This window comes from Gordionus sp. m RMFG-2023, chromosome 1, assembly GCF_954871325.1.
Source record: "Gordionus sp. m RMFG-2023 chromosome 1, tfGorSpeb1-WG-v2, whole genome shotgun sequence".
In the NCBI taxonomy this organism is placed as follows: Eukaryota; Metazoa; Nematomorpha; class Gordioida; order Chordodea; family Parachordodidae; genus Gordionus; species Gordionus sp. m RMFG-2023.
In genome coordinates, this window is record NC_088775.1 from 23544469 (window position 1) to 23569120 (window position 24652).

Sequence of the window (24652 nt, forward strand, 5' to 3'; positions counted from 1 at the left end):
TTATTTGATATAAATTCAGATTATAAAGTGTCTAGAAAATTTTGAACCAATGGCTTATTGGTTTTATTGGGAACATTCGACCAAATTTAACTTTGACATTTTGTATAAGTAATGATAGCCAGAAACACCCTAACCAGAAATTTTGGCTGTATTTAGAGCCCTGAAGGGAAATTAAAATATTATAATTAATATCAGGTGACGAATATGGAAGATTTCATATTGGATAGTTGTTTTATTACTAACAATAATATACATATAATTATTATAAATTATCATAATTACAAAAAAATATTATAATAATAAAATTGCATAAATTTATATTGATTTTTATAATAATTTATTTGTAATTTTGTAAGAATTCTGATTTGGCTTTCGTTTTTGAGGGGAACAAATAGATCTGCGAAAAATAAAAATATTTTGAATTTCGAAATAAGTCATAATTGAGTTTTTAAATAAAAGAAAGTAATATTAAAGTCGATAAAAACTATCGTCTCACCTAATTTTTCGCAAAAATTGGTTGACATTAAAAAAATAAATATTTGTAGAATTTAGTAGAGGCTTAAATTTGATATGATAGTTTGAAAACATTACTAAAAAAGTATTTTCTACCGTTATACTAAAGATAGGCACTAAGAGTTCTATAATATACTTGTTCTTTGTCTTTGTCGTGTAGGCTAGTCAACACTTTAAAGCCTATTATTACGTCGGAGGAGCTAACGATAGGCCCTATCGGGGATTTCTGGGAACTCATCCTGTTATCGTCACATATCGCGCAACACAAAAAGACAAAAAGTTGTCGAGATTCGGTACAATAAAAACTGTTAGTTGTAACACCTTTTTAATTAAAAAAATAAACCGACAAATTAAGTCTCCTTACTAATTTATAGAAAACGGAACTCTTCTAAAAACTCCAGGAACCGTTTCTATCAAAAGTACAAATTTTTTATACTTATTTTCTTGAATTTAAAAATCAAAAATAATAACTAGAAAATATAATTTTTAAGAAAATTATAAATACAAAAACCATTAATTTATAGAAAACGAAACTCTTCTAAAAACTCCAGGAACCGTTTCTATCAAAAGTACAATAATTTTTTTAACTTACTTTCTTGAATTTAAAAATCAAAAACAATAACTGAAAATTATAAATACATAAAAATAAATATTATTTATGTAAAAATAATTTTGGGGTTTTTTCAGATTTTCTCCCCCTCTACCAAGAGTTATTATACCGAATGTTTAATTTTTTATAGAATGCTTACACAATGTTGAAACAGGAACAAATAGAAAAATTAAACTCCAATTAAATTCGAACATATTTGGTAGATTTCCTCGTATTTAACTCAACTGGTAAAAAAAAATTCTTATCTTATGATTTCGGTTCTATAATAAGTCTAAAATCAGTCAATGCGATCAATCATTTGCAATAAAAATCAAGACATTTATTAATAAACCAAGATAATATCTCTTTCTACGGCAAAAAATGAAAATGCAAATTGATGTTCAAATATGCTCCTTTGTGAGTGAGAACCCAACAAAATAATAGTTGGCTATGATATTTTATCCGTTAATTATAAAATTTAAATATTATGTTTGATTTTTATATTAATATTATGTTTTTAAAGCAGATACTATTTTATACAAATTTTAATGTTATAAAACAGGAAAATGTCCTTGATAAAATGAATCCCTCATAAATCAATTTATGTTTGTTCAAGATCCTTTTTAATATAATATTTCGAGTAAGTAAAGTAGTAGCAGTGATTTTATTTCGAAGTAGTTTGGAGACAGCAGATTTTAATAAATGATTTTTTAAAATTAAAATGATTTTAGAAAATCAAATTAATTATGACAAAAACAGGGATGCGAATCCTTCAAAAAAAAGGATAAGGAAATAAAATTTTGGGAAAGAGTTCGGACCCAGGGTCCGGGTGAACATAAAGAAATATTGACTCAAAATATTTTTTTATACAAACATAATTTACAAGTAAGAAATTTAAAAATTATTTTATAATTTAAATGTTTTATTTAATCGCATAGCCTTAATATCATTTATAATAAAATATTATTAACTAAACTACAAAATATAGGCGTATCCAGGATTTTGCTAAAGGGGGGGCACTAATAGGTGTTTTCCTCCATAAATTTTATTGGAGATCTATAGATCAATTTATAGTAAGCCTTATATAAGATTTTTATAAAAATAATTTTGGTTTTCACTTTTAATTTTTATAAAAATTTTGAATTATAGTTGTTATTTTGAAAAGTTATTAACTTTTACTAATTTTTCTTATGGGGGAGGGTTCCCACCTTTGGTTCAAGATAAACGTATTCCTATAATAAAATATTATTACTACACCATAAAATTTGAAATATTTCACCTTCGATATAATAGATTAAAATAAGTATTAAATGGAAAATCAAAATTTGAGAAATGCGAAGAGAAAAAAAAATGACTCCTAAAAAAAATTTTAATTATTTTTCATGGATTTTATTTTAAAACATTATATTATTTTAAAAAAATTTAAATATCTTTTTTGACACCTAGAACCCTCCATTTTTAAGAAAGACCGTGTCCAGAGTTGAGTCTAACAAAAACACGAGGGTTCAGGGTCCGGGTACCCCTGAGAAAAAAAGTATAAAATAATTGTTAAATTTATATATTATGTTATTTTATATTTTTTTTACTTTTGGTAACATTTAAATCCATTTATAAATAAATAAAATATTTCAAAACATAAATAATGAGAAACAACAGACTTCCGTTACACACCCCGTAAAATTTTCAAAAAATAGTGAGAATGATTTGGCCGATAAAGTAACTCGATTTCATTTTGTTTTTAAATTCATTATAAATGCAGTAGACCATTAAAAATTCGGATTGTGAGTAAATAAAATATTTAAAAAAACCAGTTGTAGAAGAATCGCTGCCAGGGTAGTTAAATAGTGGACACTTTAGCCGATCGTTAGAAACAAGCCGAAAAAGGTGATCATCGTTTGCGAACAAGGAATCGTTGTTTCTAACAAAATTTACGAAGCATTCCAAATCGAACGTAGTCAAAATGTCTAAATAAATGATTAACTCATTAAATTGTTACAAGCTTATTAAAATTGCTAGAATCAAGCAATCGTTCTAGGGGCAAAATATATTCACCCCTTTCATTTTAGAGGACATATCCTTTTCCTTCGTTATCTAGGCGAGAAATAAATGAAACTATTAAATCCTATCTCATGACATGATTGTTATTTCTAATTGATATAATAACGTTTAGGCGTTATTCTAAAAACGCAACCAAAGATCTTTATTGATATTAACAATTTATTTTATCTCCTAAATTAAAAATTATTTTGACTATATTATATATTTGGCATGAATATTAGTGAAATTATTAAGCTACATATGGTTAATAAATGATACAAAATTTACGAATAAAATTTAGAACAAATTATTTTTTAAACATCTTATTAAATCTTTTATTATCTTCTTTTACGTTAAAAATTATTAAGTATATTTATATTTTGTACAAAAATAAAAAGTATAATTATAATGATCTTTTACGGTTAAAAGTAACTTTTTATAAAATTTAAGTTAACTAAAAAATTACATTTTGAATAACCTTTTTTAAAAATGATTGCAGAAAATATAAAGGATATTTACAAAAATATAAGGATATTTTTAAGGTAAAAAAAATCAAAAATAATTAATTTAAGTTTAAAAAAATATACACTTAAATAACCTTAAAATATATTCTTTCAATTTTTTATATTATAATTTCATTTAAAATTTTATTTGACTATTTAACATTTCCCTCTTTTTTAAAAGTTTTTCCTCTCGTTTGTTCCAATTTTTCATTATTCATCCATTGCTATCATTAATCGATCAGATTTCCATTTCAAATATTTCGTCAATTTCAAAAAAATCTTTACATTTATATTTTATGTAATCAAAAAATTTTTTATTTTGTATTTATTTATAATTGAAAATATTTTTAGATCTTTTTTTAAAAATATTTTTTAATTATAATTTAGGTAATATTAATAATTCACTAATATATTATAATAATATTACAAGGTAAGTTATAATAATAGTAAAAAAATATATAATATTAGTAAATCACAATTATATAAAATTATTAATTCTTGCTATTTTTTATTGATTGAGATCCAAGTTCCCTTTTAGCATTAACCTTATAATAGGCAGCAAAATGGCCAAAGTCTATCCTATGATAGTATTCAATTAGGGGGTTTCGGATATTGAAAAAATAAAGCTGAGATAATTATATTTTAAGATGTTTATGGATAATCTTTGGCGTAGGTAAAATCCCTCTTTGGGATCCTCGGTCCTAGGAGAGATCCGTTTTCCCAAACTCTTTAAAGAAGGCCAGGGCATGAGAGCCGAACGACGTTAGAGTCGTGACGATTAATGGTAGGAATGTATAATTGGCAGGAAGAGATGGCGAATATTTAGCTAGTTTATTCGCTTCGGCATCTAGTATGACATCTCTATTTATATTGGAAGGGGCAAGAGGATCGATTAATCAGAAATCCCAGGTTAGGAATTCCTCCCTCTTCCAAGGGATCATAGTCGAACCATCGGGCCGCTTACTATCGGAATTGTAAAGGCCAGTGTTACATTTGAATATTTATTATTGTAAGATATATTTAAAGGTCACCTTATATTTGTATATTATATTATTCCGACATGTAATATTATATTATCGAGGTTAATCAAATTGCATATTATTAGAAGTTAAATTGGATAATTATATAAATGTATATATACCAAAAGAATTACAAATTTATTATCGTTTTTTTTTAAAAACTTTAATCGATATAATATTTGGCGACGAGGTAAAAGGTCGCGCGGTTTTCGGTCAAGTTAAATATTATATAGAATTATAATTTTTTTTTTGTTAAAATAAATAAATAAATTGATTTAGCAATTATGGATAAAAGATAAATGGGCTAAATTTTCTATTGATAGAGGAGAAATTGATTTCATTAGATTAAGTTGCGGCCCTACTGAATCCATAATAAAGAATTAAGAATTCGCGATCAATTAATCGCCGGAGAACTATGTTTACGATACCCAGATACTAAAGACGAAGACCAACCGTGAAACTTAAACAAAATTATAGAATTTATGATAAAGGCACGATGCAGCCTATTTAGATTTCCATGGATTATAGAATTTATGATAAAAAAGGCACTATCAAAATATTGATACAGCCTATTTGGATTTCCGTGATAAAATTTGACACAGCAGGAATTATAGAATTTGACTTATCGTTACCAACATATGTAGAAATTAACATGATCAACAATATAATGATAATGGTAATGTGAATATTGATAAACTATATAGAGTAACCTGGAGTACTCCAATGGTAGTGGTACGTAAAACTTCAGGTGAACTACGATTGAGAATAATTCTACCAACGAATCGCAAAAATCGCTATAGATCTACAAATAAATGATGATAAAATAACAAGCGAAAATAAAACAGTGATAGTGGGAACAATTGGTCGAAAAATTAGAATCGCCATCACAATCCTGGAAAAGGGAAAAAGAAAAAGGAAAAAAAAATAAACGTACAAAACCATATTAAAACACCCCGACCAACTACGCGAAATCAAATCAATAATAACAATTGAACCAAGTCAAAAAGGAAGGCAAACGGGTTATCCAACAAGGGAACTAAAGCCAACAAAAAGATTAATAGACGATCTTTGTTACATTTGAATATTTATTATTGTAAGATATATTTAAAGGTCACCTTATATTTGTATATTATATTATAGCGACATGTAATATTATATTATCGAGGTTAATCAAATTGCATATTATTAGAAGTTAAATTGGATAATTATATAAATGTATATATACCAAAAGAATTACAAATAAAATTATTATCGTTTTTTTTTTAAACTTTAATCGATATAATAGCCAGTAGGTTCGAGAGTTGATGGGATGCCGGCGGATTTTAAGGCCCTGGCAATGGTATCATTACATTTTGAATGCCTAATGAATCTAACTCTACAACGCTTGCAGTGTAGAGAGTGACGGCCTTTGGAGTTGACCGACGTTTGACAAGGGATACAGTGATAAGGCATTACCATATCGCAATTAAGTCTTAGACCTATGGCGTGACGTAGTTTGTCATTGCTTAGGAGCTGGTCAAGGTTTCGCGATGGGAAAGCCTCAAGAAATTCGTATCCACTACCTGCGGAAATGGAGAAGAGTAGAGAATGGTCCTCTGGTGGGCTCCTCGATTTAAGGAATGCAATGGAGTTGCCAACTAGAGGTTTATGCCAATCCTTCTATAGTGCCGACGATGGAGGATCGACTAATGAGAGGGACTTCCATAGATCAATTGTGTAGGAGTAAGGGGAAAGGATGTTTGGTGAGTGTTTGTATGATGGGCTCGCAGGATAGGCGAGAGGATATGAACGCACTAATGGAAAGTAGTGAAAGTGATCTTATGCCAATGCCGCCGGATTTGGTTGGTAAGGTAGCCTGTAATATTTTCGATCTTGATCTGTTCTCCATTTCTTCCTCCTCTAAAAACTTGTGTATTTGTTGTAGAATTTTCATTTCGATATTTTTCGATTTAATACCTTTTTCTTCCAGCGGTTTAATCAAATCACATTTGGTCCTAATTGTTCTTGAAAACATCAATTTGCTTGGTATCATGTTCGTTGTTGGGTGTTTCGATAATTAAACAAAAAAATTTCCAAAGCTGTATAGTCTATTTTCGTGTTGTTTTTAATATTTCTTTTCATATTCATCTTCATAGATATTACCATACGTTTACATTGACCATTGATTGTTGGTGAGAGGAGCAGTGAGTATGTGTTTTATACCATGATCTTCACAAATTTTTTTAAATAGGTAGCTAGTGAAGTTAGTTCCATTATCAATCACTATATTGGTATTCCGAATAAGCTAATCATTAATTATTTTACAGTTGATTCTGTTGTTATATTCTTCATTTTTTAATTATTGGGAATTTGCTATATGCGTCGACAAATACCATACAATTGTTATCTTCGAATTGTGCAAAATCTATGTGTAAACGTTCAAATATTTCTGTTGATGTTCTCCATGGATTTTGTATATTAGGTGGATTATCCGCCCATTTGTTGCATGCATCACAATTTTTCACCTTTTTATCAATTTCTGTGTTAATACTAGGCCACCATAGATAATCTTTAGCTAATAGTTTGGTTTTTCCTGCCCCTAGATGTCCCTTGTATAACTCTTGTAACATCTCGTTTTTCATTTTCCGTGGTAATATGATTATATTATCTTTGAAAAGACAATCTTTCATCAAGTTCAATTTTACCTCCATATTTTTGTACGCTTTGTTTTTTATTATTTCACCACTCCTAATATTATTAATAATTCATTATCAGCACTTGTTTCTTTCATTATTCTTTTTAAATTTATTGGTATCTCCCATAAATCATTATCAACTTTTTCATTATCTATATTTAGTATCATATCTTCTGTATTCATCTGTGGTAATCTTGATAAGCAATCTGGTACGATATTACGTTTACCCGGTCTATGAATTATTGTAGTGTGCTGCCATTGCCAAAATATATATGAGTTGTTTATGGTCTGTGTAGTGTCTTTTTAATAATTATGGAAATATAGAAATCTTTTGTATTGTATTTTTTGTAGTAATAGAATTCTCGCAACTTTATTCTATCTCAAAAATAATCTAATTTTTTGTTATTCAAATTCATATGATAATATATAATAATGAAAATAAACATTTTACAAAAAATACAAAAATAACAAAACAATTCAATACATATCATTTGTCACCAATTTATTGGGTTTCGTTCGTATTCTTTTCGGATAACGATCTTGACTTGTAATTTCTACCTCCCTCTCCTTTAGATTCATCTCATCGTTTTTGCTTATATCCTATTTGTTTACTCTCTCTTCGGTTCTCTCTTCTACTTCGGGTCTCTCTTCTACGTATTCATCAGTTAATATATTTTCGGCTCTTTTCCTTAATTGATCAATATGAGGTATAATCGTTTTACCCTCTATACTTACTTCATATCGTAGTGATCCGAGTATGCTTTTAATAGCTTTTTCCCATTTTTTTCTTTATTATTCTAAATGCGCAACCACACTTAATCATTTATCTCGAATTTTTGAGTGTAGTATTCTAACTTCTTCTTTTTGTTCCCCCGTTCGAATATTTGGTCTAACAATCCTCTAGGTTTAATTTTTAGTAGTATTTCAGTGGGAATTTGTTTAGTTTCTGCCTTGTAGAGAAAAATAACTAGACTGGTTTCTAAATCCCCCTCGTTTCTTTTATTCATGTTCTGTATAAAAGTTCGAACTATACATTCGGTCATGCCGTTTGTCTGATGGTAAGAACTTCCGTGCACTAATTGTATTCCGTTTCTTTCGCAGAAATAATAGATTCTTTTTTGCTGAATTGTAGTCCGTTATCAGAAACGATTATCTTAAGAAATCCGAATCTGGCAAAAATATTTCTTAATATTTTTATCGTGCTTTCGGTTGTAGTACTAGTCATGGGAACTATTTCTGGCCAGCGACTGCTAGCATCTATCACTACCAATCAATAATGATTTTGAAATGTTCCGGCATAATCAATATGTATTTAAGTGTTGCCATATATATCCATGCGCTCGAGGCCTTGAATTTGTACAAAATGTATTTATACTTTAAAATTTTAACGTAAAAGAAGATAATGATTTAATAAAATGTTCAAAAAATATTTTATTAGTAAATTTTGTATCGTCTATTATTGCCTTCCATAAATTTTATGATGGCAGTACAATTTATTCAATTATGACATATACTTGATTATTGCCAAATTTCTGACAAAATATGAGGTAAGACAAGCTTACGACAAGCAAGGACATAAATACGTTCCTCAAATGCATGAAACAAAATACAAACATAATATTATTATAATAATGATAATAAACAATATAACGAATCAAGATTCATGCCAAGATATAACTATAATTAAATTTCAATCAATCATATAGCAAACGCTATCAAAGCAATGATAATAACGAACGTCGATATTCGAACAAAGTGAATACAGTTAATATAGAGGAAATAAAAGAGGAAAATAATGATAAAATAGAAAAAAAGGAATACAATTTATTTAACGTGGATGTAAACAACATGGATGAAGATGATAACACGGCCAATGATGATTACAAAGTTACGGTGTACCTAAATGATGTGCCGACGGTAATGCAAATAGATACAGGGTGAAGATTTACGATAATACCGATTGATATAGCAAGAAAGTGGAAGAAAGATCTTAAATAAATCGGATACAAAATTAATTGGTTATGAATAATAAAAGTAATGAGTACTGTACAAATCAAAGCAAAATCCGAAGAAAATACCAAAATTTTAATTCTTATGTTGCCCAAAGTGACAAGATAGCACTTCTGGGAAGGACCTGTTTTTCGGAATATACTAAACAAATTTATAAATCTAACTGAAAAAGATAATAATGATACGATACAAAATTTGATAAAACAATAAAGAGAAAATCAACAAGAAACCTATAAGTCGTAGCTACGTCAAATTACACTTGAAACAAAATGCAACACCAAAAATCATACCACCAAGGCGTGTTCCGTATAAAAGATTTGATTTAATAACAAAAGAATTGCAAAAATGGATTTATGATAAAATAATTGAACCAGTTGAAGATGTTCGCTGGGCAAGTCTACTTACATCTGTTTTTAAAAATGACGATTAACTTAGATTTTGCGCATATTTTAAAAATAATATAAATCCAGCTTTGGAAGATTTTAAATATCCGATACCATGTTTTAATGATTTAATTTCAAAATTGTCATAAGGCAAGAAATTTACGAAAATTGTTTCAAAAACGCATTCCTGCAAGTACCAATACATTAAGATTCTTGAGATCTACTCACAATGTCTACGCACAAGGGTTACTACAGATTTACAAGAATCCCTTTTGGATTAAAAACTTCGTCAGCTATTTTTCAACAAACCATTGACAATATTTACGGGGATATGAAGGATGTCATATTTTACATCGATGAACTGGTGATGATGATGAGGCTCATTTGAACAATATAAAAAAAGTCTTCGACAAGATATTAAAACATGGAGTTATACCCAATTTTGACAAAAGTATATTTTTTTAAAAAGAAATACGATTCCTAGGGCACGTCATAGATCATAACATCCAAACGGAGACAAAATCAAAGCTATTACAAACATGCCAGAACCGACAACAAAAGAGGAATTAACACTATATTTTTGGGCATGGCTAGTTATTATCGAAAATTTTATGTAACTTTGCAGACTTAGCAGATCCTTTTTATAAAATAGTTAACAAATAAAAATGGGTATGGAAAGATACACATCAGAAAAGCTTTGATGATTTGAAGAAGTTAATAAGTAGTCCGCCAACGCTAAATTTTTACAACTCAGATTTACCTATAAGAATTGCAACTGAAGCGTCGAAAAAATGCCGTATTATTTCATATTGAAGGTGATGATAAAGAAAAACCTATTGCGTTCGCGTCAAGAATTTTATTAAAAGCAGAGACAAATTACACGAATATTGAAAGAGAAGCCTTGTCTATAGTATATGCAATTAAAAAATTTCAAGAATATCTTATTGGAACAAAATTTACAATAATTACAGACCATAAACCACTCGTATATATTTATACAAAAGGACTAAAGGATAACACTTTTGTATCGATGCGACTTTAAAAATGGAATTTGGCAATGGGAGCACACTATTTCACAATAATTCATAGACCGGGTAAACGTAATATAGTACCAGATTGCTTATCAAGATTACCACAGAAGAATACAGAAGATATGATACTAAATAAAGATAATGAAAAAGTTAATAATGATTTATGGGATATACCAATAAATTTAAAAAGAATAATGAAAGAAACAAGTGCTGATGAATTGATGGAAATTATTAATAATAATAGGAGTGGTTAAGCAATAAAAAACAAAACGTACAAAAATATAGAGGTAAAATTGAGCTTGATGAAAGATTGTCTTTTCAAAGATAATATAATCATATTACCACGGAAAATGAGAAACGAGATGTTACAAGAGTTATACAAGGGACATCTAGGGGCAGGAAAAATAAAACTATTAGCTAAAGATTATCTATGGTGGCCTAGTATTAACACAGAAATTTATAAAAAGGTGAAAAATTGTGATGCATGCAACAAATGGGCGGATAATCCACCTAATATACAAAATCCATGGAGAACAGCAACAAAAATATTTGAACGTTTACACATAGATTTTGCACAATTCGAAGATAACAATTGTATGGTATTTGTCGACGCATATAGCAAATTCCCGATAATTAAAAAATGAAGAATATAACAACAGAATCAACTGTAAAAGAATTAATGATTAGCTTATTCGGAATACCAATATAGTGATAGATAATGGAACTAACTTCACTAGCTACCTATTTAAAAAAATTTGTGAAGATCATGGTATAAAACACATACTCACTGCTCCTCTCACCAACAATCTAATGGTCAATGTAAACGTATGGTAATATCTATGAAGATGAATATGAAAAGAAATATTAAAAACAACACGAAAATAGACTATACAGCTTTGAAATTTTTTTTGTTCAATTATCGAAACACCCAACAACGAACATGATACCAAGCAAATTGATGTTTTCAAGAACAATTAGGACCAAATGGGATTTGATTAAACCGCTGGAAGAAAAAGGTATTAAATTGAAAAATATCGATAAATAGAGACATAGAAGTAGGAGATAAAATTTGGTACAAAACGTTCAAAGAAAATATATAAGACAAAGGAATCGTGATACATAAAGATGGGAATTTGTCATACTGGACACAACACTATTATAAGACATTTAGATCAGATAAAGAAAAGATCAACGAACATAATCTCAAATGAAAATTCTACAACAAATACACAAGTTTTTAGAGGAGGAAGAAATGGAGAACAGATCAAGATCGAAAATATTATCAAGATCTAAAAATATTTTCAATTATAAATAAATACAAAATAAAAATTTTTTTGATTACATAAAATATAAATGTAAAGATTTTTTTGAAATTGACGAAATATTTGAAATGGAAATGATCGATTAATGATAGCAATAGACGAATAATGAAAAATTGAAACAAACGAGAGGAAAAACTTTTAAAAAAGAGGGAAATGTTAAATAGAAATTTTAAATGAAATTATAATATAAAAAATTGAAAGAATATATTTTTTTTATTTTAAGGTTATTCAAGTGTATATTTTTTTAAACTTAAATTAATTATTTTTGATTTTTTTTACCTTAAATTTATTCAATTATGACATTTAGATACTTGATTATTGTCAAATTTCCGTCAAAATATGAAGTAAGACAAGCTTACGACAAGCAAAGACAATGAAACAGGATATAAACATTATTTCTATTATGATAACTTAAAGGAAATGATGGCAGCAATAACCTTAAAATATAAAAAATATATTCTTTCAATTTTTTATATTTTAATTTAATTTAAAATTTTATTTGACTATTTAACAAAAATAACAAGTTTTTTAAAAGTAAATTTTTAAAAGGTATGGGAATAGTTTATAAAATATAATACCACCTATGTAAAAAAGTGTTAAACGGGGCTGAGGTTAGGTTATGGTTATAAAAGACAATGTTATACCCAATCATAATAATACTAACCAACCTTGATTATAATCGCTAACTATGACATTTTCGCAAAATAAACATTTGATCACGGTATTATCTTCGATTCGAACTAAGGGATTGTCGGTATCAGTCTTTATTTAAAAAAAATATTTAATATGTTAAGTATAATAATTGAAATAAAGAATTCAAACTAATTATAAGTAGGGATAAAAAAAATTTCTTATTATTTATAATTACTACTACAATTTCAATATCAACACAATAAAATCTTTCTGTTTCTATTTAAAATGATATTTTAAGCATATTTTGTTCTATTTTTATTTCGCTGTTTTTTCCCTTAGTTTTTTAAAAAACCTAATATTGAATATAGACACAATCATAGGCGTAGCCAAGGGCAAAAGAAAATTTCCCATCTCCCTTTCCGAAATATGTCCTTCTTGGCCCCTCCACACCCCTGTTTCCCAAAAATGTATACATATATCTTAGATAATAATTTGAAAGAAAGAATGTAAAAATTAACAATTTTTATAAAACTAATTTATAATTCATACTTTTTTGAAAAAAATCATTTATATATTAAAAAAAGTGATAAACCAAAAATATAAGCCGATTTAATTATATAATATATAAAATTTAATTTTTTATAAATAATGATAAGTTGTTTTTATTAAAATTACCTCCTATCCTATAAAATATTTTCTAGCTATATAGGAGGAAACCAGGCCGAAGGCGGTGCAAAGGATGGCCTAAGGCCTGCCAAAAGGGGGTAGGGAAGTGAAACCCCTCTGAAATTTATTAACCCTCCCCCCTTCCTAGGAAATTTCCGGTTACGCCTATGGGCCTGATAATGATCAATAAATAATATCGATAATTGGCAGGGGCTCTTGTCTTTAAAATGAAAAATTTAGAAATAGCCAAAAAATCTGCTATGCCTTGAAGCGTGAGTTAATTTGCCTTATTTCGCAAGGGAATCAGTGAAAATAAATTATCTATCAACATTAAACAAAAAATAGATGTATATTACCAGATGGTGTTCGATATCCATTTTTTTCCCAAAATGCAATTTTTTTAATATTAACAATAAAAATGTCAAAAAATTTAAATTAAATTATCCTTTATTTGCAAAAGAAAGAATTACTTTTTAACAGTGGCCCCTACACTTTTTGAGCGATGTAGGCAGAATACCCACCTGAAATGTACCCCCCCCCCCCCCCACTTGAAAAAATGATAAACTATTTTAGTAAACCCATAGTCCAATATATTATCTTCCTGATGATCAATTTCATGACAAAAAAATCTTCCAAATTAATTTATATTTAAAAGATTTTTTACTTTTAGATGCTTTTTTAGATTGAAGCTGCTCACTTTTGAAAATTAAATAGTTTTATTTAAACACAAAAGACATTTTGCCCGTAATTTGTTTGATCATTTGGATCAACATTTTTTAGAAGTTTAAAATATTTCTTGTATGATGGAAATGGAAATTCAATTTCTTCATCTATGATATCTAAATCCATAATATCTAAAACTATTTTTTATTATATATCTATAAAACGAATATTAATATGACTTACAAGATTTTCCAAAAAATTTCCAATATAAAAAGGAAAACTTGATGTTTATATTTAAAATGATTAAATGAAAAACCAATATAAACTCGGCTAAATATTTAATAATGGATAAATTTAAATTAAATAAAATTTCATTTTTATTGAATTTTAATTAATAAATATTATTAATATTCAAAAAATAATTTAATTTGTACATTAAATTTAAAGGAGCGGTGGAGCAACGCTTCTCCACTCCAGCCCTAAAAGGAGCTAGCTCCCGCTCCCCAATTTTAAAAAGGAGGGGGGCTCCAGGTGTTTTTGAGAAAATGTGACAACTGATTTTTTTTTTAATGTTATTTTTCTTATGTTATTTTTTTTATGTTATATTTTTTATTATTTTTTTTTCCGGTCATGGGTTACTTTATTTGAATATTTACTGATATGATATGATGTCAAAATGTATTAGCAAATAATTAATTTTTTAAAAATATGTTAATTTTTTTAAAATTAATATATCAATTTTTTATTTTAGATATTTAAAAAAAGTTTTTTCTGCAAAATTTTGTATAAAATATCAACTAAAAAGGCATAAATACGTATTTACAATAGAGAGTAAAAAGACTCAATTAACAATTGATAGCCATTTTGGTACTGATCCCAAAAAACTCATAAGTTGTGCCAAACAGTGGCCCCTACACTTTTTGAGCGATGGAAGCAGAACAACCCCCTGAAAAGTACCCCCCCCCCTCCAATATTTTTTGACCCCCATAAATTTCAAAAATAACTTTTATTGCATAAATTTTTAATATATTAACAACACCAGTGATAAAATAGTGGCAAAATGTAAAAAATATATACTTTAAAAATATTATTTTTAAATTAATAATTTATAAATTAGGGGAAGAGAAAGCGAAAGAATTTAAAATTTCATCAATATTTAATTGTTTAAATAAATTTTTTTCCAGGTAAAATGGTTAAATTATTGAGAAATGGATCTTTCATGTTTTAATTAATTTAATTTTACTCATGACCCTTTCGGCAGTTCTTGAGGTAGTAGGAATGGCTAATAAATATCTATAAAATTGTTAAATTAGAGAAAGCAGAAAAATTTTAAAGTAGACGATATGGTAAAAAAACAAATAGATTCTCCACTGATCAAAATTATCATCAGAAGAAGCTAAATAATGTATTAGTAAAAATATTTTAATTAAATTTATTTACAATTCTCGGAATCTGACAAATTTTTAGATTCTTTAACCTCCAGATCACGTGCAACTATTACATCCCCCGTTTTAACCATCTTATAAATATTTCAAAACTTCAACATTTCTTCAAAAATTTGACTTGAATTTAAATGGTAAAATACACAGATATCCTGGATATCATCTTTAACAATTGACTTTTCCGCTATTCCCTGTAAAAAATGATGCTTAATTTAAAATTTTCATCGATTCATCATTAAATCTTTCATTATATTGCATAATAATCAAATCAAGTGCAGCATAACACTAGTTTTAAAGCTAAAAAAAATATTATATTTAATGATGAAAGTATATATATATTTTGGATTGTAATGTTTGAAGTCTGGAACTTTCAAAATCAAAAGGTAGATTTCTCTCCTTCATAAAATCTTATGTCTTCTTTGAAAAAACATCCAAAAATTCAGTGTTATTATCTATTAGGATTAAAAATAAATTAAAGACAACAATTTAAATTATACTTCTCAAATTTATCAAGCAATCTTTTGCCAATTGAATTTGATTTATTGCAAACCCTATCCTTGGAAATGGTTTGCAATTTTGTACAAGCCAAACTTGTTATCAGCAATATTTTATCCAAAACACAAAGTGTAAAATTTTTCTATTCTAAAGACTATAGCACTAGCCATAGTGGAAGAGGCAGGATCTTCAGAATCCTTTAAATTTGTTAAAGCTGCCCTCAAGGCATCATAAAATAGAAAAAAATTTACAATAGCTTTATAAGACGATAGCCAACTTCTAAAAATATAAAATAAACATTTTAAATCTAAAAAATAAGATAATATTACAGAGTGCCATTCTTGATGCGTAAAAATCGTTGCGATTTTGTCAGAACATTACTCTGACATGATTTGAGCAGCTCATATCTTTTAACACCATTAAAATAAATATAAATCTTGTCTAATATTCCTAAAACATTACGCAGTCCTTTTATTGATTGACATAATTGAACAATGATAAATTTAATCGATGACAATATCACCAAAAAAAGCTGCCTTTGAGGCCTCCTCTATAATCACCTGCACTCCATTGATTCTTCCACTCATGTTTGAGGCGCCATCATAGCTTTGCCCAATTCAAGGTGTAAATTCATGAAGCCAAGTTTGAATATTATATTCTTTTTAATATCGAGACCAGTTGTATTTCCCGTACAATATATGTTCAGTCTTTCAACGGGATTAGGCGTCTCACTATTTCTAACGATAATAGATTTGAATATAAAGCGTTTTTAATCCCTTATTTTTTTTCTCCCATCTTCTTTCTTTATTTTATTGTATATACATTTTGAGTAAGTTCAGAATCTGCAATGAATTTAATAAGGCATTACTTTGCTATTTATTTCAAAGCTTTTCTTTATATTGTTAAAATTAAGCCCACCATGTCTTTTTATAATGTGATCTGTCCATTTATCATCTCTTATATTATGCGATGTGCAATTTTTAATTAAACATTTGTATTTTTTTTAGTTAATATTTTTGGGCATATTTTGAAATTGGAAAAATAATTTATGACAAGAAATCTCGGTTAACAACCTAATTTACTAAACATCGACCAAAATTTTCTAAATTAAATAATAAGTGAGAGGGGGGGGGTCTTATTATTACATTCATAAACCAGAAATCCCTTGTTTATGGATGGATGTACAAAACAATAAAAGAATTAAATTTAAAAATTTTTTTAGAAGTAGTTGCTTCGGACTTCCCCCCCCCCCCGTTGTAGGGTCATTACTTTTTAAAGTGCTCTCATGAATCTAAAAAAATAAATAGATATAGAACACTAAATACTCACGCTTGAAATTTATAAAAAAATTGCCTTTTTGCTTGCATTATCATTGAAAGAGAAAATTCATCATAATTAAATGTGACACAAAGCTTACAAACTTCTTCGGTTTCCACAATAATATCGGGAGAATTTTCTTTCTTTATGAAACGATTGACGGAAACTAGAATTTACATAAACATGCATAATTTAAGGTTGGAATTAGTATTAAGGAAGCTTTTCTTTCTTTCTTTCATTATATTATGTTTTTCTATTCTTTTCTCATTTTATTCGTGATTTGATAACTTTTAAAAAAAAATTACACAATAGGTTGATCCTAGTTGTATATGATAAATGTGATTTCGGAGATCTTAATAATTAAATTATTCTATCTTTTCTTAAATAAAATTGTATTTAATAGAAGTTAAATATTCTAAAGTTGATCAAATTTTGCTTTTTTTTTAGTTTAAAGAATCGTCAAATTGACTCTCATTCTATATCTTATATTTTTTGTGGTGTTATATTCATCATTTGATACCGTCGCAAACGAAGAAATTTTACAATTTTACCCATATCACTGGTGTACCGACATCAATTTATTCCTGCAAAACAACAATTCAGAGTTTTTTAAAATATAAAATTTTGTTCTAATAGCCCCATCTCCGTTTGTGTCTAAATATTTCTAATCAATTTTCATAGTAAGATAAAAAAAATATCTCTAGCCTAAGTGAAGATATACCAAATCGGTTCAGATGGCTATACAAATAGAATTAAAAAAATAATAACAGGCGCTTAGGACCTAAGCAGATTAACTAGATTCAATTAAGTTTCTAAACTTGGTTTGAATAGGTTCGTGTGACTTTCATTATCTAGCCTCGTTGGTTAAAGAGTTGATTTTGAAGTTTAGGGGTTTTAAAAAAGAATAATATAAAATTGTTTTTCATTTAATTAAATAAATGTCGCGAACATGGCCAGTGGTATATATCAGTAAAGATTAAAAATAAAGTTTCATTAGTTTAAAGTACCTGAGCGTATAAATCTTTCACATTCCATGCCTTCGTAGTTCTCCATTTTACAACACAAATCCTTCTCATTCAGTGTCAAATCAATTATAACATCCGTATCATCTTCGGTATGGTTAAGTACTAATGTATATATTTTTTTTAATTAAAAACTATCATAAATAAGTTTGGCAAATTAAAGAGCAGCAATTTTTCTAAAAAATAAAATTGAGCATATCATTTTAAAAAGGTCTCGATTAGTCCCATCCACTTTGACATATGACAATTCTTTTATTTTATGATTTATAATTGAAAAAGGAATGTAGCTTGTCTAGTCACATCTTTCTCATTCTGAAAATAATAAATTTGGAATTTATTTTATCATGTTTATAAACTTTAATATTGTCACTTTTTCCCTATATAAATAATACTAAATAAATTTTACTTTACATAAATTTTTAATTGCAAAAAAGTATTTATCTTTCTTAACACTCAAACAATAAACGATATTTCTATGAAAAGTTAGCTTCAGAAGTATTAAGTTCTTGATGATACATGACAAAATAATTAGATGTTCCCATTCTCAAACATTGGTAGAATGTGAATCTATATTTATAACGTGCATTCTAATTATTATATTAAAAAAAATAATTAAATGACAATTATACAATGAAAGGAAAAACAAATTGATGTATTCAAGTTTCTATAACATATTATCTATCTTTTCAAGTAGAACACCTCTTCTCTATATGTATATCAAGTTACATGGTCTTGAAATAAAACATAGGTGTCAACCCTATCGCACAATCAAAGCGCGATTAAGAGCATCAATATCACATATAATAATTTTAAAAAATTGTCATATTCTTTTGACAATGAGACTAATTTAAGAAAGCGTTGAGATAGCTCAAAACAGCAACAATTTAAACAGGGGAGTAATTTCCCTAGTGAATGGAAGAGTTTATTAGCCTATAGCTAACATGATTATTTTTTCCTTACTAATTTTAGAATTTCTTATTCTACTTTTGTCTAAATTCTTATTTTAATTGAATTTTTGCAATTCCTTGAGAAAGGTAAATAATATGTTATCAAAACGTTAAAATTTATAAATTTGTTTTTATTTTTTCTTCAAGTGCAAAATTGCTATTAAATTATGATTTTTAAATATAATACCATAATGCACATTATAAATATTCTAAATTCACAATTTTGATATTTGATTAAATGTTTATACTAGTTGTATTAATAATAATATTTAAAAAAAAAAAAATTTTTTAAATCTAAACCAGCGAAAAATATATTATGCCTAGTTTATAGTAAGTGCGATTTCCCCAAATGATGTTTGCGTAATTTACAAAAGCAAGAAAATAATAGATATAATTTATAAATACGGGACGAAATGATAAAATTGAGAAAGCTTGTTTAGGTACATTTTTATTAAAGCACTGACGAATCCGCCGTGATTTCTCTAGCGATTATTTCGCATAGCTTTTGCAATTATTATAATGTAGCATTACGCAGAGAAAGCGGGTAATAGTTTGAAAAGTGAAAAAATATAAATTCTTCTATCTTTCAAAAGCGCTATTAATTAATTTAAAGTTAGGATTATAGAAAATAATATTTTAAGCGCGTTTTTAAATCAGGAAGATCTGATTTTGTCAAATATTTGAATTCCATTAAAAATAACTATCTTATCAATTTAGTAATAAACATTTGAGCGCACATTGACAATAACATGAGAGTTATAGGACACATTTCTAGACCTAGACCATAGATACACTATAAGTATTTTAAAAAATGTTTGATTAAACCTATATAAAAGCAAGGTGAGCTCATTTTAGAAAATAAATTCAAATCAGTTTCATATTCTTCTCATGGTGATTCGTGATTACCTTAATGATGGGAATAAGAATATATAAAAATCAAAAGTTGGTTTCACCATAATTCCCCGGAACATCAACGATGGGGAAAGAGGCCCCTACTTTATCTTCGTTATTTTTATAGTGGTTCGAGGACGAATTTGTAGACATTTTGGCTAGAAAAGTAGATAAATCGTCGATAACGAAAGAACATTCGGAATTACTGCTGGAAGAGCAATTTTTCAAGTTATCCCGTACCCACCTAGAAAGCTTTTGAGCATGAAGGTTGTGGGTTTGTAGGTTTTGTCTATAAATGTTATAAAAAAAATAAAATATTCCTTATTATTTTTATTCGTTTTAATTTCTCAATTCCATATAATTATTTATTTTCTTATGAAAAAAAAGGAAAAGTAATAGGGAGGGAGGTTAAACATTCCAGATTCGAATCAAACCTGTCTTAGGCCTAATGGTTATTTACGGGTTTGCTTCGACCGTGCTCTGTGCCTCTCCTACCAGCTGGGTTAAGGCTATTTATGAAATAGATGAATAGGTAAATCGACATGAAAAAAAATGGGTATTACCAATGGCGAAGCTCAAGAATGCGGAATATGGAGAAATGGGTAAGTGGCATTGTCCAGATAAAAATGGAAAGAGGTTATTAAATGAAGAAAATCGATAATAAAAAATATTCAAAAAGTAACGCATTACAGTTACCCTTGTTATATTTTTTACGATAATTTTTTGAGGATATCTTATATTTAAAAGGATTGCAAGCTAAGAGTAACTGTAGGGTTAGGGTTATTAATATAGAAGCTATTTCGACCAAAGTTTTACCGACGGACTGTTTAATAACAGGGTTAAATAATGTCCAATTGCTCACATTTTTTAAATTTAATTTTAAAAAATAAAATATAAACCTTTGACAAGGGGATTGCGAGCTAATGTGAGCTGCGTTGTTCAAGCTATATGAGTTTTGATTGGCAAAACGCTCGTCCAATAAGAGAAGCGCGCCCCAGTCATCTTTGTGCCTTATGGTCAGCCATAAAATCAAAAATCAAGGTTAAAATTTTTTTTTTTAAATATTATATCACATGCAAATTTTAAGCCCCCCCCCCCCCAAGTTTTATTAAATGTAGCATTTAATAAAAATTGCAATCGTTTTAAAATAAAAAGACCTTAGACATCGGCCTAGGGCCTGATTGAGAGCTCTGAAAGCTTGAATTTCCAACCATTCGCTGCCAGTCAGGGATCTGTTCTGTAAAATATAGATTAGAAGAATCAAAGAAAGCATTCGTAAAAATGAGCCAACATTCCATACGCATAAAAAAATTATAACTTTTTTAAAGGCAGAATTGTTGTAATCCTTTACAATATAAAGTATAACAAAAATCTAGAAATAAATCTATGATTAAAGCAAAAGAGAAATAACCAGCCATAATCACAATATATATGAAAAGAACACCAATTATATTATAAGAATTAGAAGAAGAAGGATAAACTGGTGTCTTGACTGAGCATACTTTATTGCCAATTTTGGATTTAAAAAAAGATATCTAATCAAAATAAATCTACGAGTATTTGACATATAACAAAACTTTTGATGTTTATTTAATTCGTTTATTCAATATTTATTAAAGAGAAAAAAAATAAGCCTTTATTAATAATCTATGATATTGTCACAAGAGGAGAGCAAATAGCCTCATATTGAAATTAGTATTTAAACTTGGCTACTTATGTTATAACATAAGTAATCTCATATGGGCAAAGGCATGATGTTAGCTGAGATTTTGCTCTAAAATAATAATGCTAAATTTCACAATTTTCAAGGGCATAGATAAAAAGAGTATACGGCTCTAAAAATTTCTTTATAACCAACTACGCGCATGTAACAATAATCGAGTACTTCTACCACAAACTTATCAGATAAAATGCAAAGTAATCTAAAAAATTATAAAGTTGGACCTACAATTTTGGATTTCTGATGTTTTATCTATTGAGAGAATTTGTACTGTTTTCATTTCGATTTGTACCATCGTCGTTTTTCAGTTATTCAGAGAATACAAATGCAGGGCCAACTTCATGGCACCCCCGCAATATTTAAATTCACAAATAAAAAGTATATAGGTCGACAGAGAATTTTGTATCGCCTTCGTTTCGATTTGTTCCATTATTGTTTTCTAGATATTGACCGTTAAAATTATGAGCAAAAATATAAAATCCAAATTTAAAATTAAGCGATAGAGAATTTTTCCTTCTAAAATATTATTTTTAAAGATAAAAATGAATTTTTTATCGAACTATACACTTTTTATTTGTAAATTCAAATATTGCGGGGCGCTACCGTGAATATCTCAAAAACGATGGTATAAATCGAATTGAAAACGATATAAATCCGCTATCCTATTGATTAACAATCAAAAATTGAGGGGCATATTTCGAGGACCTGATTATGAGGATGTCAAGAAGAAAAGCTAGTAAAATACATTTCATTTCGGTTAAGATTATTAATTTTATATAAATTTCATTGCTTCTTTTTCTTTAATAATTATTTTTTTACAATGATCTATTTGGGCTAAAATTTTGGTATTTTTTAATATAGGATGCTTGGAATATGACTAAAAATGCTTAGAAATTCTCTTTTCTAGCCATTTCCCACTTGATCGGCAATGATGATCGCGTTACGTCAGGTTCGATCGGCTCCATGTTGTGTGTGGATTCGTTAAAATGTGGGCCAAATTTAAGAAACACGTGTAAAAAAAATTATGTATAGGACATTATATAAAAATATGTTTTTTAGGACAGATGCGTTTAGATCGCTATAGAATTTATGGACGATAACAAATATTATCATTTTTAACGCTATTTTCTCCTCTCCCGTTTGTGAGTCTTGTGGAGTGAGATAGGCCATCATTGTATTTGCGCTTCAAAACGACCTTCTTTTCCCTCACGTTGGGGTAAGGAAGACCTATGGAGATGACAAGCCTTGCTAAATGGTCGGCGAAATCGATGCCTTCGCTCACTTTTCCTCGGTATACAGCGAGCAACACGCCACCTTTTTTTTATATAATTATAAATAAAATTACTCTTCTATCCTTCCTTTTATTTTGCCTGTTATTTATTTATGTTTTTTCTTTCATTCTTATTTCTTTTTAATCCCTTTATATATATATTCTATTTTTTTAAACCGAAACATAAAACATCGTATTTTTTTTTATTACGGGGTTATTTTTTGCAAATGTATTTCATTTGTTTATTATTTTTTTTCAATCATTTATTTATTTTTTACTTACTTTTTGAAAATTTCCTAAATACTCTTTCTCCCTCCTTCTGTCCTTTTTCTTACTTTCTTTGATATATTATTTCTTTCTTTTCTCTCTTCCCTTTCTCTATTTTAATGTTAAATATAAAAAAAATTATATAAATTATACCTTGAACTGCTGCTTTTGGTTCAAAATTGATTTTCTGATTACAAGACAACTCTATATATTTTTTTAAACAAGAATTATATATTATTAGTTATAATACTATGATTCTCTTTATTTACAAGCACACATAAAATTCCACATCTTTAACCATTATCCTATTAATCGTCCCGACCCAGGCCCGGATTTTTGTTTTATGTCCGAGCCTATTTTTAACATTTTTTTTGGTTCAGCCTGACTTTGGATCGACTTGCAAGGTTATAACTAGGCCTAAAACGAATTATTTGTTATTTGATATTCGATTCGTATTTTACGAATACGAATAACACAATTATTCGATTCGAAAGGAAAATTATTCGTATTATTCGAAATTATTTATATATAAATATTCGTAATTATTCGCAAATATTTTATTGCAAGTAAAATAAAAAGAAGTAATTAAATTTTTCTAGTGGATATCATTTCGTTTTATTTTATTTCCTATTATCAAATATCAAATCATAACAAGTTATATTTGCTGAAAAAGTTTAATGGAAGAAAAGGAAAAGTTTCAAAGTAAAATATAATCATTTTATTTTGATTGTTTCTCTTTAATCTATGTTATGAACAAGTCAAAACATTTTTATAGAGTGTGCCTCTTTCCCATATTCTCGAGCTCCTGGCAGATAAATAACTAAATTTTTTTGACTAGTTCTTATTATATTAGGAAAATCCTTTTCCCATTTAGTAACCTTATTTTTGGCAAATTTTATGGACAATCTAATTCAGATAGTGCATTATAATATCTTCATCCTCTATTACATTGTCATAATCACCTCTAAAAATTACATTAATAATTAAATAAAGGAAATTTATGCTACTAAAGTATTTTTATATATTAAATAAAATCTATAATGAAATACTTTCTAAAATTTTGTTTTATTTTATATGCAAATATTTAAAATGTAGATATTTTAAATAGATTATAATTTTAAAAATATTTTGTCATAATCACCTTCACCTCTAATTAATAAAATGATATTAATAATAAAAATAAATACATGATTAAATAAAGGAAATTTATGCTACTAAAGTATTTTTAATAAATAAAA

The 24652-nt window shown here is 27.7% G+C and overlaps 1 protein-coding gene across 1 annotated transcript in view; it reads right to left on the reverse strand.

Moving 5' to 3' along the window:
* Positions 1-337: 337 nt before the first annotated feature.
* LOC135923234 (Fanconi anemia group J protein-like) overlaps positions 338-24652 on the reverse strand; it is a 64822-nt gene continuing 40507 nt past the window's right edge. The window contains exons 18-28 of the mRNA XM_065457881.1: positions 23568-23618; positions 22998-23191; positions 21315-21394; positions 21057-21167; positions 20220-20446; positions 18305-18424; positions 17402-17463; positions 12750-12843; positions 2911-3066; positions 650-834; positions 338-397 (exon numbers count right to left, since the gene is read on the reverse strand). Of these exons, the coding sequence (XP_065313953.1) occupies positions 338-397; positions 650-834; positions 2911-3066; positions 12750-12843; positions 17402-17463; positions 18305-18424; positions 20220-20446; positions 21057-21167; positions 21315-21394; positions 22998-23191; positions 23568-23618 (1340 nt within the window). The remainder of the gene's footprint in view (positions 398-649; positions 835-2910; positions 3067-12749; positions 12844-17401; positions 17464-18304; positions 18425-20219; positions 20447-21056; positions 21168-21314; positions 21395-22997; positions 23192-23567; positions 23619-24652) is intronic.